The sequence below is a fragment of the Nothobranchius furzeri genome, chromosome 4 (genome assembly GCF_043380555.1).
Source record: "Nothobranchius furzeri strain GRZ-AD chromosome 4, NfurGRZ-RIMD1, whole genome shotgun sequence".
In the NCBI taxonomy this organism is placed as follows: domain Eukaryota; kingdom Metazoa; phylum Chordata; class Actinopteri; order Cyprinodontiformes; family Nothobranchiidae; genus Nothobranchius; species Nothobranchius furzeri.
The window spans coordinates 19536248-19554377 of NC_091744.1; the positions used below are offsets into that span (position 1 = coordinate 19536248).

At 43.1% G+C, this 18130-nt stretch overlaps 2 protein-coding genes across 11 annotated transcripts in view; both read right to left on the reverse strand.

Moving 5' to 3' along the window:
- The window catches only part of pcm1 (pericentriolar material 1), a 38545-nt gene that overhangs the window by 20213 nt on the left and 202 nt on the right, over positions 1-18130 (reverse strand). For 2 of the 10 annotated variants that reach the window (XM_054743817.2, XM_070550181.1), the window contains exons 1-15: positions 17810-18122; positions 17279-17392; positions 16937-17182; positions 16156-16482; positions 15043-15213; positions 8817-8930; positions 8384-8570; positions 8171-8280; positions 7685-7958; positions 7446-7593; positions 6250-6459; positions 6005-6171; positions 5649-5875; positions 5282-5424; positions 5031-5160 (exon numbers count right to left, since the gene is read on the reverse strand). In XM_054743817.2, the coding sequence (XP_054599792.1) occupies positions 5031-5160; positions 5282-5424; positions 5649-5875; positions 6005-6171; positions 6250-6459; positions 7446-7593; positions 7685-7958; positions 8171-8280; positions 8384-8570; positions 8817-8930; positions 15043-15213; positions 16156-16482; positions 16937-17182; positions 17279-17392; positions 17810-18064 (2823 nt within the window). In that variant the 5' untranslated portion in view covers positions 18065-18122. Of the gene's footprint in view, positions 1-5030; positions 5161-5281; positions 5425-5648; positions 5876-6004; positions 6172-6249; positions 6460-7445; positions 7594-7684; positions 7959-8170; positions 8281-8383; positions 8571-8816; positions 8931-15042; positions 15214-16155; positions 16483-16936; positions 17183-17278; positions 17393-17738; positions 18126-18130 lie in introns of those variants that run through there. The other 8 variants (XM_054743818.2, XM_054743814.2, XM_054743816.2 and 5 more) reach the window with 7 other exon arrangements.
- Positions 12938-14794, reverse strand: LOC129164287 (zinc finger BED domain-containing protein 4-like). Its single transcript, XM_054743825.2, has 2 exons — positions 13453-14794; positions 12938-13350 (listed from the first exon to the last, which is right to left on the reverse strand). The coding sequence occupies exons 1-2, from the start codon at positions 14609-14611 to the stop codon at positions 13148-13150; spliced, it is 1362 nt and encodes a 453-aa protein (XP_054599800.2). The 5' UTR covers positions 14612-14794; the 3' UTR covers positions 12938-13147.

Genomic DNA, 18130 nt, shown 5'->3' on the forward strand with positions numbered 1-18130 from the left:
CCGCTCTTCCTCCAGACTCTGGGTCCTTGATTTCCAAAGGAAATGCAGAACTTGCTTTCATCAGAAAACATAACTTTGGACCACTCAGCATCAGTCCAGTCCTTTTTGTCCTTGGCCCAGGCGAGACGCTTCTTGCGCTGTTTCTTGTTCAAGAGTGGCTTGACACACGGAATGCGACACCTGAATCCCATGTCTTTCATGAGTCTCCTCGTGGTGGTTCTTGAAGCGCTGACTCCAGCTGCAGTCCACTCTTTGTGGATCTCCCCCACATTTTTGAATGGGTTTGTCGTCACAATTCTCTGCAGGGTGCGGTTATCCCTAGAGCTTGTACACTTTTTTCTACCACATTTTTTCCGTCCCTTCGCCTGTCTGTTAATGTGCTTGGACACAGAGCTCTGCGAACAGCCAGCTTCTTTAGCAATCACCTTTTGTGTCTTGCCCTCCTTGTGCAAGGTGTCAATGATTGTCTTTTGGACAGCTGTTAAGTCAGAAGTCTTCCCCATGATTGTGGTGCCTTCAAAACAAGACTGAGGGACCTTTTAAAGGCCTTTGCAGGTGTTTTGAGTAAATCAGCTGATTAGAGTGGCAGCAGGTGTCTTCTATATTCAGCCTTTTCAGAATATTCTAATTTTTTGAGATACCAAATTTGGAGTTTTCATTAGTTGTCACTTATGAATATCAAATTTAAATGTAATGAACATTGGAAATACATTGGTCTGTGTGCATTGCATGAATATAATGTACAAGTTTCACGTTTTGAATGGAATTACTGAAATATTTTCAACCTTTTGATGATATTCTAATTTACTGGCCAGCACCTGTATAAAAACTAACTCTGCATCAGTCAGACGCAGCAAAGCTCACCGTCTGTATGAGCGTGAGCATCGGAAAGCTGATAAAATCGGCTGTAAAATAATTAAAACAAAGTAAAAATGCTCCTTTGCTTTTTACAGTCCACATCCAGAAGGCTAGAGCCGTGTTTCACTGACAGGCTGTCAGACTAACGCCCTGATGAGCTCAGCTGGGACAAACTGGTCTGATGTTTAGGTTAGTGAAGATCTGCTTCTCCAAGTCCTTGAGATGCTAGTAAAAAATAATTTAGCCAGCTTGCTAATGTTACTTTTCTTCTCCTCTAAGGAACACAGAACGTTCAGATGTTGGAGTTTCACGTCACCTACTGAGGAAGGAGACGCACCAGTAAAGAGACGGTCTGGACCAGACCAAAGTGAGTGATGACACACCTTAGCCACCCTCATCATTAAGAACACCTCACCCCCTGAATCACTCCGTCTGATGACAGCAGAGTGATTTATTTGATGTTTTACTTGTTTAGTCTGTTTAGAAATAATTGATTTACATTATTTTCTGTAATCGACCTTCTGATCTGGATGTGTGCAGAATAACTATCCCCAAATTCAGCAGCAGCTGGCCTACAAAAACAGCTGCAGCATGTAGTAAGTCTGTCTGCACTGCTCTCTGAGCTTCCTTTCATAAGGAGTCATTTGTATAATTTTAGTGTCACTATTTTATTACATTTGTAAGAATATGAAGTCACTGCAGCAACACAAACGTGACTATAAACATGAAAGCTAAAGAAACAACTTTCCTAAAGCTGCTTGTAAACAAAATATGTCACTAATGTTATTGTCTATCATTGCAGAATATGGCAATGACATCATTGAACTGGTCTTTGGAAAAGTTTTCCCTGAACCAACTCCGTTTCTAGATGAGGTAGAGAAGACCTGCATCTCACCAACCCTCTGGTCTCAGTATTCAGACAACGGAGGTCTCCCACTGTTATCCAGGACCAGTTTGAAGCCCACATACTGCCCCTCCCTCATCATCAGGAAACATCAGTTCCTATCCTGAGGACAACAGAAGACGGCAGGAGGACAGGAACTCTGAGACCTAGACACCACCAGCACCGAGACACAAAGCACCTGTGTGCACAACGCCTGTTTAACTACTAAAGCCTGTTTATTATATTGTTCTACTTATTTGCTGTGAGGTTAATACTTAGAAAATTTGTATATTAATGTAAACAATAAAAAAATCACGGATTGTATGTTTTCTTTTAGATGTAATGGTCCAAACTCAGCCTTGTAGACATTTATTGCATCCTGTAGGTAAATACACAGAACAGGCTCAGATCCAGGATGGCCCAGCATGCTCTTCTTCCATTCTGGCTGTTAGGGATTGTATCAATAACTCGATGCCTACTGATGTTTCCACCTAACGGTATTTATTTAGAATGCAGGTAAGATTTAACTATATTTGTTAGCAAAGCAGACTGATCTTGGGAATTTCACTGCAGCACTGATGTCCACCTCTGTGTACACATTAGAGAGAATTACCACTTTACAGTTAAACACATTTAATAAAGATATAGGCTACGCATTGCCGACAATAAAAACAAAGTTGTAAGCATTAGAATTATAATGATCACATTAAAGAACATTTGGAGGAATGTTCTTTATTTTTGACTAGAATCTCAAATCTTTAAATTAAAATGTAACTGCTTTTTATCCATTTTCAGCCATTAAGACACCCAATATAAAATAAGACTACTTATAAAATTATATGTATGTATATATATATATATATATATATAGATAGAGATCTTAATAAAATATATTCTTTTAATGGTGTTTTAATAGCTGTATCATTTTTTAAAACATTTTTTATAGAAATAAGCAAGCAGCATTCCGTGTGTGTGTGTGTGTGTGTGTGTGTGTGTGTGTGTGTGTGTGTGTGTGTGTGTGTGTGTGCGCACGCGCGCCTGCTCGCTTGTCCTTCCGTCGGCTGTGACGGATGTGTGTGTGTGTGTGTGCGCGCGCGCACGTGCCTGCTCGCTTGTCCCTCCGTCGGCCGTGACGGGTGTGTGTGAGTGACTACAGACAAATGCATGAGAGAGTTAGCAGCCATGAAACAGCCTGATGAACAACTCTCCCCACATGTTTTAAAAATGCTAATATAATGTTTCTGCTATGCTAAATAATGATTTCTCTATAGAACTACAAAGTCCGACTGGGGGAGGAGAGTACATGTCTGCACTGTGGAGGGGGGCGGAGTTTACAGCTCCTCCTCCAGTTTAAAGAGACAGTACCCAAAAACGGCTCGTTCTCAAGACTCTCCTCAGAACAGGGGTAGATGAGGGTCTGTAGAGCAACAATAATGAGGAAATCAGACCAAAGAACTGCAGTTCCACTGTATTTAGACCCCAACTGAAGGATTTAGATGTAAAAAGGAATAACTTAAAAGCATGTTATGTCTCCTTTAAATAATAAGTAAGAATGTTTTCTCAGCGATGCTGCTCTCTACAGCAGGGATTCCCAAAGTGTGGTGCGCGAGGTGAAAAGTGTAATGGCTGCGGAGCTCAGAGAAGTCTGTCAAAAGTCACCATTAGCGTAGCCAGAAACTCATTTGTGAGTGGGCCTAAGAAAATATAATTGAAAACAAGTATTTTTGCTTGTGTGTGTGTGTGTGTCCTCCCCACATGCCCTAGCTCAGGGGTCGGCAATCCGCGGCTCTGGAGCCGCATGCGGCTCTTCCATCCATCAGATGTGGCTCTCTGTGCTTGTAAAATAATGAATGGATATTTAAATAAAATGCTTTATATTTTACTGCATTAATTTTACATCTGTATGCCAATTCTAAATGTAAAGATTGTCTGCGTAAACCTGAACAGTTCCAACCCGGTCTACTGTGTGACCGGGTTGACGCGTCACTCTTGTGCGTAATCATATATGCTTTCTGAGCTGACGACGATGTGAGATTCTGGGACTCTCCTCAGACGCCACATTGGAGACAGGAACAAGCACAATTCAGCCAAAGTTTCATCATCAGGGAACATTTTCTAAGTGACAAATCTCTCTGAGAGACCGGGTTTGGAAAACTCTCGCTTCAGTGGAAGGAATCTTCCTGCATGCGCTCTGGTTCTGCGATGCGCTCCAAGCCCCTCTCCACATCTTCAGCTCGCTGTGCACCTTATGTACACGCTGACAGTGAGCTGCGCTGAGCGGTGTACAGCTCAGAAGTTCAGATGGGAATCTGTTCTTGAGTGATTTAGCTACATCTGCGATGTGCGTAGAATAAAATGTCAGTTCGTCTCCATGCGTCGGGGTAATTCTTTCTATTCTTTCTCCGTCAAAATAAACGGCCAAACACAGGAACTGTCCGGTCAACACAAGCCCTGCTTTTAACTGTTCTGTTTTCTTGTGAAAATAGATAAAATTAAACTTGATTAACACCAGAGCCAGGCGCACTGCGCCGTTATCTCTGTCGCTGTAAACGAGGGAAAAACAAAATGATCGGATCCTTTTCTGACCTTCCCCACCTACAAAGTTTAATTACAAAAATCAAACGTGACAGAGCCTGGATTTGTATTCTGAACAGTCTAAACATGTTTTAAAAGAAACGTATGACAAAAGTGGCACCTGCTCAGTAAAACCACCAACAGGGTGAAAAATATCAACATATTGTCGGCAGAGACGGGCTACAACTTCTGGATCCACTTTATATAAATCGTTTTATTGATTATCGTCTTATGAAAGATAACTTTGACATACACGAGCGACCGGTACTGGCTGCTGTCACCTGTTGTGAGCAGCGCTCTGCTGTCTGAGGGTAGGCCCCGCCCACAACGCCGCGGCTGCTGCGGTGTTTTCTTTACTGTGGGAAACGGGTAATAATGGCTCTTTGATGGAAACAGGTTGCCGACCCCTGGTTTAGCGTGACGTCTGATTATCTCTATCTATCTATCTATCTATCTATCTATATCTATATCTATATATATATATATATATATATATATATGGCTATATAAATATATATAGCCATGCCCTTTATATAGCCATGCCCTGATGTGGGGCTGGGGGTGCGTCAACATGGTCGGGACAGAGAAGGGGGTGCGCGGCTAAATAAGTTTGGGAACCACTGCTCTACAGCGTAGGTAGGTAGTGTATGGAACCTCACACTGGTTTCTCAGTATATGCAGACTGTTAGAGTGAGTGGACTAAAGAGGGGAGTACCTGAAGGTCAGGGCAGGCCCACTGCAGGTCCTGGATCTTGCCTTGGATTTCGATGAGTCGCTGGCGTTCTTCGTGCAGCTGCTTCAGCTCCTGCTTCTGCTGACGCAGCTTCTCCTCATACAGCTTCTCCCTGGTAGGGAAAACCAGAGCAGCTATGATGCAACGGAAATTAAATCCACAAAGCTGCAAATAAGTCGCATAACCAGTTTGTAGAGTAACAGCACAAACAATGAGGCCAGCTGGTCTCAGACCTGGCCTTGCTGGAGCGGGCGACATCTCTGGGACTTTTTTTGGAGTGGTCCACCGGCGTCCCGGATATCGGAGCTCTGGTATTATTTGGCTGTTGGTGCAAAGCTTCATCCTCATTAGCTGTTGTTCCATCTGTGTCATCACTCTGCAGATAGAAGGACTGCCTCAATTTTTTTCAAAATAATATTCAAAACTAGAGATTGTGCATGACCTTTGCTCTGTTTAACAACCACTTACTGATCTCTTCTCTGAGTGGCTAAAATAGACTAAGTAACCCTGAAATTGAAACATGACAAACTCTAAAAATAAAAAACTCTTCTGCATCTGATGACCATTTCTGCCCACCATGAAGGATTCTGAGGTCTCTACCTGAACCATGGCCACCAGCTCCTGCAGCTGCCTGAGTTTTTGCTTTGCCGTTTGTCGATGAAGCTTCGGAGTAAGTTCTGCATCATTCCCGAGGCTGCTCCTTCGGCTGGACTCTGACACACTGTCTGGAACCAGAGCCTGTGCCCCTTCATCGTTATCAACATAATCGTCCTCCTCATCTTCATCCTTCCCCTGATCATAGGGTTGGTCCCTGTTGTACTGGCACTCTGAATGGGAGCAAAATCTGGTTAAATCACACCTTTAATAGAAACTTTACATTGGTATTCATCTTTTTCCCTGATCCACTCAGAATAACTGATCCTTCGTTTTTTAAGCAATGAATTGAAAAAGCAGACCTATGGGTGTGGCGACGTTGAGGCTGCGGAGGTTAGCTGCTGTCCGATTGTTGATCTCGCACTCGGTGTTGAGTCGGCCATTGCGATTGTTGGTCGTACTAGCCCTGACGCTGCGGCCGTTAGTCAGGCTGTTCAGGTCTGCCCAGTTCCTGCTGCGCTGTGGGTTTCTGAAGATAGAGATACAGTCTGGCTATGATACTGGAACCAGCTCAGAAAAGCAATTCAAGTTCTTAATTTACACACACCTGATGTTGGTTAAATGCTGACGATTCTCTTGCTCTGAGTCAAAAATAGTTTCAAACATAGATCCATCCTCAGTCTCATCCTCCTCCTCCTCATCGTCAACCTCTTTCACATTTTCATTGACGGCATCCACCATCATGTCAGAAGTCTGCTCATAGTACTGAACCAGTTCTCTCAGCTCATTCAGACGCTTATGGACCTCCTTTAGCTTCCTATGGGAACATATGAAAGAACTGTCACTGTACTGGGTTTAATTATGATGGTCATGTGACACATTAGAATAAGGCCCTCCCACTTCCTGTGGTTCAAGTACAGAAAAACATGATTTTGTGATGAGGTATTAGTATTTCAACTTTACTCTAATGAAACATGCTGCTGATAAAGTGTGAAAGAAAATAAGATGAAGTACTTGGTGTTATGATACTAAATCAAGATTTGACAGCAGTGTATTGATTTTCTAGAGAGAATTTACATGAAAATATTAACACGTTTTACTGTATTTCGTTGGTGTGGTGCAGTTCAAATCCAACTGCTAGGTAGCAGCATTTTTACCAACTTCGTTCTGACAGAACAACAAAATCTCTTGGAAGCACAGACATCGTATACATAGGTGCTAGGTGGACTGGTGCTGCCTACTGGAGCTGGCGTAGCAGAAGGCCGCCATTTTGGATGGGTCCCCATTTATTTCTACTTAAGAATGCGCTTGCCTAACTAAAAACACATTTTATTATGTTTTTCACATAGTGAAGTATGGCACGACAATTAAAATACAAACATAATTAAACTAAATAAATTTAAATATAAAATCCCAACAGGTAGGCTAGTCAATAGTCGTCCCACGTGATCTGTTTAATAGTACACCCGTTGTTAGCATAGTCATAGTAGCTCACCCCGTGTTGGCTCCAGTTGGGTTTAGAGTGTAACCCACCCACTATGCCAGCAGCACAGTTACGCTCTCCAGCGCCCAACACGGCGTGTACATATTCATGTCTATGCTGAGAAGTGTCTAACCAGAGTTTTGCAGTTATATTCAGTCTAAAAAATTGCATATTTCATCTGGCTTTTAGGGTTGTGATCTATCGTATCGTGTCTCCTGTACTGTGAAATATATGGTATTGCCAGATTCCTGCCAACACACGACCCTTACACTGTTCTGACTTTGCGTCTTCTTTAAAATGTGTGTATGACTTATTTGTACCGAAGCTTGTTGGAGCTCGAGCCATCCTGCCGTTGTGTGGGCAAAGGCTGAAAGGAAGTGGACGCCATGGCTCCATTAGAGCAGAGGACAGATGGACAATCTGAAGATCCTTCCATACTTGAACTGCAAAGTGCTGACAAGCCACGGCCTGAAAATAAACAAGCAGTTCATCAGCACCATGCACTGGCCAAAGACAAACAGAGGTTGTGAGAAGGGGGGTTTAAAATAAATCCTCCTACATGAGTTATTGTTTAGTGTCTGGTCTCTGAGTGAATGCAACTCTCGTAGAATCTTGTCCATTGTTTGCTTTTTGTCTTGGAGTTCTTGTAGCTTAGTGAGTTTGGCGCTGGCTGCAGTAGTGTCCGTGTCTAGACCGGTGTGCGGGCCAGACGCAGAGTGAAGGAGGGGCCGGTGTTGAGGTGGACCAACAACGTGGGGGGTTCTGGGCCAGCCAACTTCTCTGGAGAGGGAAAGACTCCGTGCCTGGTGACGGTTATCTGGCACTGCTTTGGTCTGCAGGAGAATTTTTAGAGTTTAAAAGCCTTGTCAATAGAATGTCAAAGGTTTTTATCCTGATGTTCAGGAGACATCTCCAACTATTGATGTTAACGTTACAAATGAAATCTACTGATCTTCAACACATATTTCCCACAGCAGATTATATCGTTATCTAGATGACATAAGGGCTAGTTATGGATTTTGTGCTGATCTTGTTTTAACTGTACCTGAGAGTCATGTAGCTGTTTGTGGAAACGCTGGATCAACTCATTTAACTCATCATTCAGTTCTGATGTTACGCTCAGGCCGGAAACACTGTTAGTAGTTTCTGTGACAACTAAAGTCAACAACAGTTTTAAAAGCAGAAAGACATCGGAGAAGCTTTTGTGATGACTCGTTTCTTTTGTAACATATTACGGCAAAAAGTGTGTATCACTCACCAGCGTCTTCAATCACAGCAAGTGCATGTTCTGCACTGCGTTGCATGGCCATTAGTGCTTCCTGCCGGCCCTGCAGGGCCCTGAGCTGTTCTTGCTGCTCAAGCATCTTCTTCAGCAGCTCGTGCTGCTTACGTAGGTTCTCCAACTCCTCCCTCTGATCAGCACACACAGCTTCTGGCCTGTCACCCTACAAACGAAACCCCACGTGTCAGCAAAACCAATATGCCAGCAAGAACGCTACGTCAGTGGAGAGGCTGATAAGGAAATTGATGAGAGGTGTTAATAAAAAACACATTTAGTGTTCCTTAACCTTCTTTTCAAAATATTAATTCGTACAGAATAAAGACTGAATTAAAAAGTAAAACAGAGGCTATAAAACAATAAAGCTAAGTTAATAATTTTATGCCAATAGTTCATCACACATGTACTTAACTGTTGTGTTTGAAGTGTCTAACGAACGGACCTCTGCGTTAAGAGAAGCGCTCTCTAACGATCCGGAGCCGACTGCAGCGACCAGGGTCGCTCCATCACCATCATTCTGCTGAGCCTGTTAAAACAGACGCACTCATGAATGAATATAAACTCGAAATGTGAAAGAATAAATGAAATAAATAAATAAAAAGTTTATGTGAAGGAATATGGAGGAATTATTCAAGCATCAAATGTAATTTACAATCACCGGGCCTTTCCACCAGACGCAAGCATCGAGTAACGTCCGCTAATCGTAGCACGCAGCGATTAGCGGACGTTATACTGGATGGGTGAGTTTCTACTGACAGCAAAGCGTTGTTTTGGAACCGTCCCACAAGCGTAGGTACACGTTGCTTATAATTTATGTCTCTTTATTACAGGCTACGGTTCCAGTTCAGGTCGGGCCGAACAACACAGAAGCTGTGGAAGCCATCCAGAAATTTTCTAAATAAAACTCACGTTCTAATTTCCAGTTGCTTAGCTAGTAAAAAAAAAGTACGTCAATCCTAAGAAACCTCTGTAGCCGAGGTCAACAGAACAGAAAAAACACAGACCCGGATACATATGGTCATTGTTCTCTTTGCTTATCAACATGGGAACTGCTAAAATCACGCGTGGTCTTGCAATTGTTGTGGGATTTTGTGACCTCGTGGACCAGCTGTGTGGAACGCTTTCGATACCGTTTTGTGTCTGAAACGCTCCTGGTGAAGCGCTCCTGGTGGAAGTGCTCCTGGTGAAACGCTCCTGGTGAAGCGCTCCTGGTGAAGCGCTCCTGGTGAAGCGCTCCTGGTGAAGCGCTCCTGGTGAAACGCTCCTGGTGAAACGCTCCTGGTGAAACGCTCCTGGTGAAGCGCTCCTGGTGAAACGCTCCTGGTGAAGCGCTCCTGGTGAAGCGCTCCTGGTGAAACGCTCCTGGTGAAGCGCTCATGGTGAAACGCTCCTGGTGAAGCGCTCATGGTGAAACGCTCCTGGTGAAGCACTCATGGTGAAACGCTCCTGGTGAAACGCTCCTGGTGAAACGCTCCTGGTGAAGCGCTCCTGGTGAAACGCTCCTGGTGAAACGCTCATGGTGAAACGCTCCTGGTGAAGCGCTCATGGTGAAACGCTCCCCGTGGGTCCATTTGTGTCTGTTATGTTAAGCGTCGCTGACGTATCCGGTGGAAAGGCGGGGTCATTCTTAAATCTAAAACATCTAATAGAACAACAAAAACTATGATGGGGGCCAGCAAAAAGGTGAGACACCATGTCCTAAATCTGAACATGACCCAGCTCACAGATAAAAACAGCGATTAAAAATGTAAGCGTGGCAGACCGCCAGACATGAACGTGGGCTCAATTTAAGCTTTAAATTAGGGATGTTCCGATCACATTTTTTTGCTCCCGATCCGATTCTGAGTCATTTGATTTTGAGTATCTGCCGATACCGAGTCCCGATCCGATACTTCAGCAATACAATAAAATAGCAAGAAAAAAAGGAGACTGCACCCAAATTGACCTGTTAGGTTTTTTTATTATTATTTAAATGACGGCATCCAACATAATACCATAAGAAAGTAGAAACATTTTGTTAGTGCAGCAGCACTTCAAACCAAGTAAACAAAATTATATCTTTGTAGCTTATCAGTGGTGCAACAATATGTAAACAAATTTGTTTTTATAGAAAAGTAGAAAAGGTTTGTAAAATAACTCAACACAATAATAGAAGTTAAATTAAAGTGCTTACCTCCACCTCTAAGAGGTAGTTGCATAATTTAGTCAGGTAACAAAATAAAATACATCTTAGGCCTTTAGACTGACTAGTTTATTAAAACGAACAAAAGATATGCCTAATCAAAGTGGTGTACAAACTTAACACCATTCAAGAATAAAACAACATCAAATTGCAAAGAACTGGTAAATCACCTCTTCCATGTGCTCTACATGGAGCTCAACTTTTACTCTAAGGCTCCCAAATAAAGTGCATGTTTTTTTTTTTGAGGAAAATCAGCATCTCTAACTTGTCGGGGGAGAGCCGATTCCTATTCTCGTCAAGAATGTTTGACACTGCACTAAAGAGTCTCTCACTGTCCACTGAGGTGCAGGGGGCACAGAGAAATTTGGTTGCAACAGCAGCCAGTGAAGGGAACTGTGTAGCATGTGTTTTCCAGTAGTCTAGAGGATTGCTTTTCCTAGAGATGGTTTGTTCCGAAAGGTAGATCCGTACCTGGACATCTGCTGATGTGGTACTCACAGATTGGGCCTCTGGCTGACGCTCTTCTAAGATCTCATCTAAGATGCTGCCAAGGCTGCTTCCTGCTCCTTGACGAGGTGCCTTGCTCACAGGCTCTGCTGCCTCTGGTTCTTTACTGGCAACCCTGTTCTCCTCCATCTTCATCACCTCCTGGATGAGGGAATCTTTAGCAAACCTCAGGTGGTCTGACTTTGTGAAATATCTACAAGATAAATGTAACAATTTTTTTAAAAATGTTAGGCAAGACACTGCATAACACAACAGTTCAATTGAGGAAATGTTATATTTACATAATAGTAAACAATAGGGCTGCAACAACGAATTGATAAATTCGATGAAAATCGATTACTAAAAGCGTTGGCAACGAATTGCGTCATCGATTCGTTGTGTTGCGCAACTCTTCCAAAAGCCCCCTCCCCTCCCGCCCGCCGTTGCACGCAGACCGGTGGAGAGCCGGCAGGTGTTTGTAAGAGGAACATGGCAGAAGCAGCGAGACCCCAAAAAAGTAAAAACTTCTAAAGTTTGGGAGCATTTTCAGTTAAATCAGGCGAAGACATGCAATGTTTGTAGGTCAGACTTAGCATGGCACGGGGATACTACGGTGATGATGCAGCGTCTTAAACGCAAGCATGTCAGAATCATCAGCGAGGAAGGAGAGAGCTCGGTGTCCGGGTAAGTTAAAAACTTTTCAAATGTGATTCACCCAAGCCCCGGATTATTACACACGCTAGACATGTCCTAAGCTCTTAAAAAAAGTCTATAAAATTGTAAGCGTGACGCTATTAGATAGGGGGGTGGGGGTGGGGGGGACTCGCGCCGCTGCGAACCGGTTCCGCCGTCACATTTCCGCAGAAACTGGTTGATTACACCGGGGCCAGACTACTAACATGTGGCTTTACAACCACAATGTCCTCAGAAGCGAAAACGCTCTTAAAAGGGAGGGAGGAGTCCTAACTGTTGCTGCAGGCGTGTTGTGTGAGTGCAGTTATATACTGGTTAATATATTTTTGGGTTCAGTTGCTTTCATGTGGCCTAATGTGAGTCTGTTTGGGATCATTGGAATGATCAGCAACATTTCTTGATGTGACTTTATGGCAGTTGCCCAGGGCATCATCGCAAGGAGGATGGCATTCATTTATTTTTGTTTTATTTGGTATTGTTTCAGTCATTTTTGGAAATAGTGATTAATTTTGATTAATTCACAGCCTATGTTTAATTACATTTAAAAATTAGTTGTTTGACATCCCCAATTATAATAAATGTCTACAGATGAGATCAAACAAAACAGATGAGAATTGCCCTTAAAGAGCAAGTCACCCCCAAATAAACTTTTTTTTGCTGATAAACTAAATAAACGAGTGTCTAATTGTGCTGCAGACACGTGTCATCAATAATTTGGCACTTCATTGCATCTTAGTTAAAATTTAAATATTCTGCCTCAAACTGGCAGTGTTGTGCCATTGTCAGGTAAAAACTCTGCACTGTATTTTAATTTAAATCTACCACCGCTATTGGCTAAGAAGTATGCTATGATGTAAACTGGTACATTATGATGTCACAATGCTGTCGTGAGCCTGAGTGTGTGTGTATTTGTTAGCGGCTCCGCCCTCTCGGTCTGCCAGGCAACAGCATGTGTTGCATTTTTCAAACATGAAGCGGGAGTGGAGTTAGACTCTGGTAGGGGTTGACTTGCTCTTTAAGCTGTTTAACTTGGACCAAGCATTTTAGGTCACAGATAGGTGTAGCTTAGGGTCTCTGTCTATACACCTTATAAGACAATTTAGGTGATGGCATGTTGTTTTTCTGCTATTGAACTGTTTTCTAATAATGGCGTGTTTAATAAAGTGAAGGAAGGAGAAAAATAACGTTTCCCTAGCAGTTTTTAAAAATGTCCCTATGTAATCCGATTAATCGATTAATCGTGTCGAGACCCCATCCGATTAATCGATTATCCAAATAATCGTTTGTTGCAGCCCTAGTAAACAATTCTCTAATCATTAACAGAGCTAAATCTAAATTTTAAAAACATAATTAGACATTGGCTGACTTACAATTTTGAAAATTTATTTTCTTAGAATCAAATTAAAAATGTACATTATTTCTACTTGCCTGTCTTTGTATCTTGGATCCACTAAAGTGGCGATGCTGTAGAGTGGTTCCTTTTCTACCTCAGCAAAGCGAGTCTCCACTGCCTCTAGGAGAGTTCTTTTCATGGTTCGAACACCCTGGTCAGTCGTTTGCTCTCGAGACAGGACACGTCTGAGAGCTGTTTAGAGAATGAATAGATGGATAACAGTTTATTACTTATTTAGAATAAAAAACATTGTGTGTTCTTTAATTAAAATGTAGAAAATAAAACAAAACCAACCTGAAATGGCAGGGATCACATCTGCTGCAGTTGCAGTCTCCTTGCTCACTTCCCTAGTCAGTTCTTCCAAGGGAATTAACACTTCAGCTGTATTCTCCATCAGGGTCCACTGACTAGATGTTAGTGTAGCAGGGAGGTTGTGGTCAGCTGTATAGATGCTGAGCGCTCGCTTTTGCTCCAGAATGCTCTGTAGCATATAGAGGCTGCTGTTCCATCTAACATGCACATCCTGCTGCAGGCGCTTCACGGTCATCTTCAGAGAAATCTGGATATCTTCCAGGCGTGAATAGGCCAAAGGAGAATGTTTGAAATGGCCTATTATCTTCCTGGCATTAGCCATTGTGTCTGTGACGCTGCGCTGAGAGAGCAGACCCTCGTGCACAACAAGTTGAAGCGTGTGTGCAACACAGCCCAAGCCTGGTACTGCCAAGTCCTCCATGGCTCTCTTCATATTTCGCGCATTGTCACGCACAATTACATGGACACGTTCCTTTTCAATTCCCCAACTGTTCAGCATCTCTTCAATAGCCTGTTTCACATGCTCTGCTGTGTGAGATCCGCGAAAATGTTGCGCATTTAACGTAGCACGTTGTAAATTGAAACTCGAGTCGATCCATTGTGCAGTGAAGCTGATCAGTGACATTGGACAAACAGACGAACTCCATATGTCCGTGGTAAACCCAAAAGCAGACACCTTTGATAACATGACTAACAGGTGGTCACGTAGCTTGTTGTGAATGCTGGGCAGAGCTGTGTCTGTAAAGTAGCTTCGAGAAGGTAACTCGTACCGTGGCTCCAGGTGCTCCATGAGACGGCGAAATCCTACGTTTGAAACCACAGACAGCGGCTGGTCATCTAGTGCAATAAATTCAGCTATCTTGGCTGTGATGTTCTTGGCCTTGTCGCTATCCTTAGGAAGTTTTTCTTTGTTTTTCAGCATAGCTTCCAGTGTCGGCTGGCTCCATGTTTTGATCTGCGTTGCCGCGGTGAACTCGGAATATTGAGCTGGATGTTTGTTCTTAAGATGCCGGATCAGGTTCGTGGTGTTAAAAGCAGCTCGGTCTTTTCCACCACGTGAAACACTCAGTTTGCAAATGTTGCAAGTGGCTGTTGGACAGCCTTCGGTCTCCAGTTTAAAATGATTCCAAACCGCTGACATTTTTTGCTCTCCTGGAGCGAGACGAGCATTAACCTGCTAGCTAACTGCTACCTGAATTCCACGGTCCACTTTAAAACATGTGGCATTATGGCTGCCGTATGGTGTCATGTCGTTATTGAGGAAGTGAAACTTGGTACAAAATTAAGCCATTGTTATTCAATTTGAAACTCAAGATTGATTAAAAATGTCATGCTTGTTGTTTTATAAGGTTAAATCCGATCTTTAACACCCGATTCCGATCTTTTAAAAGTCACGTGATCGGGCCCGATTTCCGATCACGTGATCGGATCGGAGCATCCCTACTTTAAATTACCCAAGAGGCATCCTTTACACAGGATTCAGTTCATAGCAGTCATCTGTTTGAAAACGTGTAAACGAAAGAGAAGGTCTATCTGATAAAGCCGGTGACGCAAGAAGAGAAATAAACTTACAAGCATCGTCTGCAAGAACCGTAAATAGGACTTCTCCTGCTCTTTGAGATGTTCGATGAGAAGAGAGAGTCGCTCCACATTGGCTGGCACATCGTTCTTTTCCACCAGATAGTCCCTCATGGACCTGGCCTTGCTGATGTAGTCTCGGATCTGGACCAGCTTGCTCACCACCTGAAACCGTGCATAGATGGGGGAGGGTGGGGTGCGGGTTTGTTAGGAGATAAAAGGTTCAATAAAGACGAGACATAAAACACAGAAAGGAAGTTGAGAGAGCATCCGTAGCGATGGTTCAGACTTGGCAACGCAAGGGCAGAAAGGGGGTTGGGCACAAAACTCACAGGATACCGACGGTGGCATATTTATAAACTGACCTATATTCAGCCTACTTTCAGCTGCACCAGCTCTCCCTCACTCTCATCCTGTTTTTTTTTCTTTTTTTTCTGAAGTTGTCTGGAGTTTTTCAGAGTGGTTTTACAGGTTATGCACACACACATGAAGAAAGACTTGTAATCAAATGCGGTGCAAGCCCCTAAAGCTACAATAAGTGTATATTTATCCTTAGATCTTAGATTGTACCTGTAATAGCAACAGGAGTTTATTTCTGTACCCCCAATCAGCTAACCCAGATAACGGTCCCTCCTCGCTTTCTGTACAAGCCAACATGTGCAATACGCTTTAATCAAGACATTTCTACTAAAGCGCTCAGAAATGCAATGCAGCTACTCTCCAAACAGTGCTTTTCCACACATCACCTTATACATTCTTTATCCCTTCCACTGTCCTAATGGGTGTGACCCCATGAGGAAAGGTGACCATTGAGCAGGGTTGTGTCCACGTGGCAGGGGTGAGGAGTGAGCACCACCTCACCCCTGCCACGTGGACCTCAAGGGATAAACCATCAATCCTGCTCAATGGTCACCTTTCCTCGCGGGGTCACCCATACAGACAGTCGGAGGGTTAAATGTGGTACAACTTTTTCAAAACATTCAGATTCTACGGCAGTTACCCATTTGGAGCAAACCACCCATCCTAATCAGTTGTTTTATTTAAATAAAGGTATCAAATAGTAATTTAAAAGGACTGGCCATGGTGTTGGTATCAGCAAAACATTACCTGACTGCTGTCTAATCTCGGCTCTCCTCTCACATGCTCTCTCTGCAACAGGAGGCCTTGCTCTGAATCACTGTGGGCGAGCCTCGAAGAGTCTCTCACAGGAGTCGCTAGGGTCAACAAATCCCTGAAACCAGGGCTCTGCTTCTTGATCTCCTTGGTGATAGCAGGGGTGGTTGGGGCAGAGGCCGAGGGAAGGAGTGGCTCTTTGCTTTTGTTAGTGTTTACATGGAGAGGTAGGTAGTTGTGGGGCTTTCTGTTCTCTCCAGCTAGCTGACGCTGGTTGTTAGCAGCCGTGACGCGCCCCTGAGAGTCGCTTCCGATGCTCCTCTGGATAAGAAAAAAAAAATAGATTAAAATCAAATACTGTGCAAGGTTTAAGACTGCTTATTTGAACTACTGTGATTTTTGTGGTGTATTTTAGTGCTTTTGGGCCATACTTGGAGGTTTTGTGAATCAATCCACTAGTCTTTAAACATTGTGCTAGTACAGCAAGCAAGGGAAAAGCAGCTACGCACCACTTTTGTCATTACAAAAAGACTCATCTATACGTCTTTTATTCTTGAAGTAAAAAAGGACAGTGCTCCTTTCCTTCCTTTAGACTGACTGACTGATATTATTGATCCAAACATATGAAAAAAAAAATAAAATTTTTTTTACATTAGAGGCACAAGTGTAACCAAGCTCATTTCTGTTTCCACGTCATTAGTAAATCACCTAAATTTTATTTTACATTTGATGACACAAAAAAAAAAATCACTGAAAACAACAATAATTAATTTACCTCATCCAGATCTGTAAAATTTATTCTCTGACGCAGCTTATCCAGCTCAGCCTGCTCTGGGACAGACATCTGAGTAGAGTATTTGATGTGAGGGAAGGAATGAGGAGTGCGTGTTTTCCTGCGGCCGGCTCCTGGGGTGGACTCTGGTGAAATGTCATTAGTCAGACGGCTCTCCACCACTGAGGCAGACAGCTTTTTCTTGTTTTCTGAAGATCGATTGGGTTTCTTCTGCTGTATACCCCAGTCCTGATCAGAAACATTGTTTTAAAGTGATGCATTTGAATATCAATGATTGTTTTTTCAAAGACTGACATGCAGTTGTCATTTGTGTGGAGCCCTTACCATGTTGTTGAGTCTATCTTCCAGACTGCCATTAGTTACAGTCCAGTTGTGAAGCTCTTCTACAGGATCATCTACAGGTCCTCCCGTTGCCATGTCCCCCACTGCTTCCGCCTGCTGGAATTCACAACAGACAGAAAGCAAGAGCTGAAAATCTGGTTACATACGTTTTAGAAAAACATGACTAGAGCACAGAAAATATCATTCAATTAAATAAAAAGTAAGGAAGTTTCATTACAATCGACATCTGATTAATCTTGTTAACCAATTTAGTCAAGAGAAATTAACCAAAAATGAGGCGATCACAACGGATTGTTAAAGGCTACCGTCGATGCTACAACTAGCTATAAAATGCGTCAGTCCGCAATAACAAAAAAACAAATGTTCTCGTCAAAAGACGCAACTTTTTTACTAAACTAACAGATTTCAAAACCACAACTGTGTCATTAGTCGTGTGTGTGACCTGTCCGTAAGCGCTAGCTGCTTTTGTTTTCTGTGTCTGGCCCACTCGCATTCCCGGGGAAAGATACAAACCCTCCACCGTCCGTTCGAGGGGACTAGCGGGTTGAGCTCAATGTTCGGAACTCCATAAGACTTGCTTTCGTTACCTAGTAAAACAACAAAACCAGCAGTAGCCTCTCCAAGGGTTAGTTCTAAAATAACACGGTCTTCTTCTTCTTCTGGTGTTTCATTGGCAGCAAATAACACGGTCGCTTCTCGGTAAACTTTACTAGCCAAACACTTGTGACCTATTTCCGACCAGCAATTGCCATGGCAACATACTTCCATACAACCACTTTGCGTCGTCACGTAAAATGATCATTTTTAGGAGGCTAGCTACCTTGAAAAAAAAAG

What these genes read in the sequence shown, in the direction of transcription:
- LOC129164287 (XM_054743825.2), bottom strand. Translation starts at nt 14,611, where the DNA reads ATGTCAGCGGTTTGGAATCATTTTAAACTGGAGACCGAAGGCTGTCCA. An exon ending in TGTGATCCCTGCCATTTCAG is followed by an intron (nt 13,351 to 13,452) that starts GTTGGTTTTGTT and finishes TTCTCTAAACAG; the next exon opens with CTCTCAGACGTGTCCTGTCT.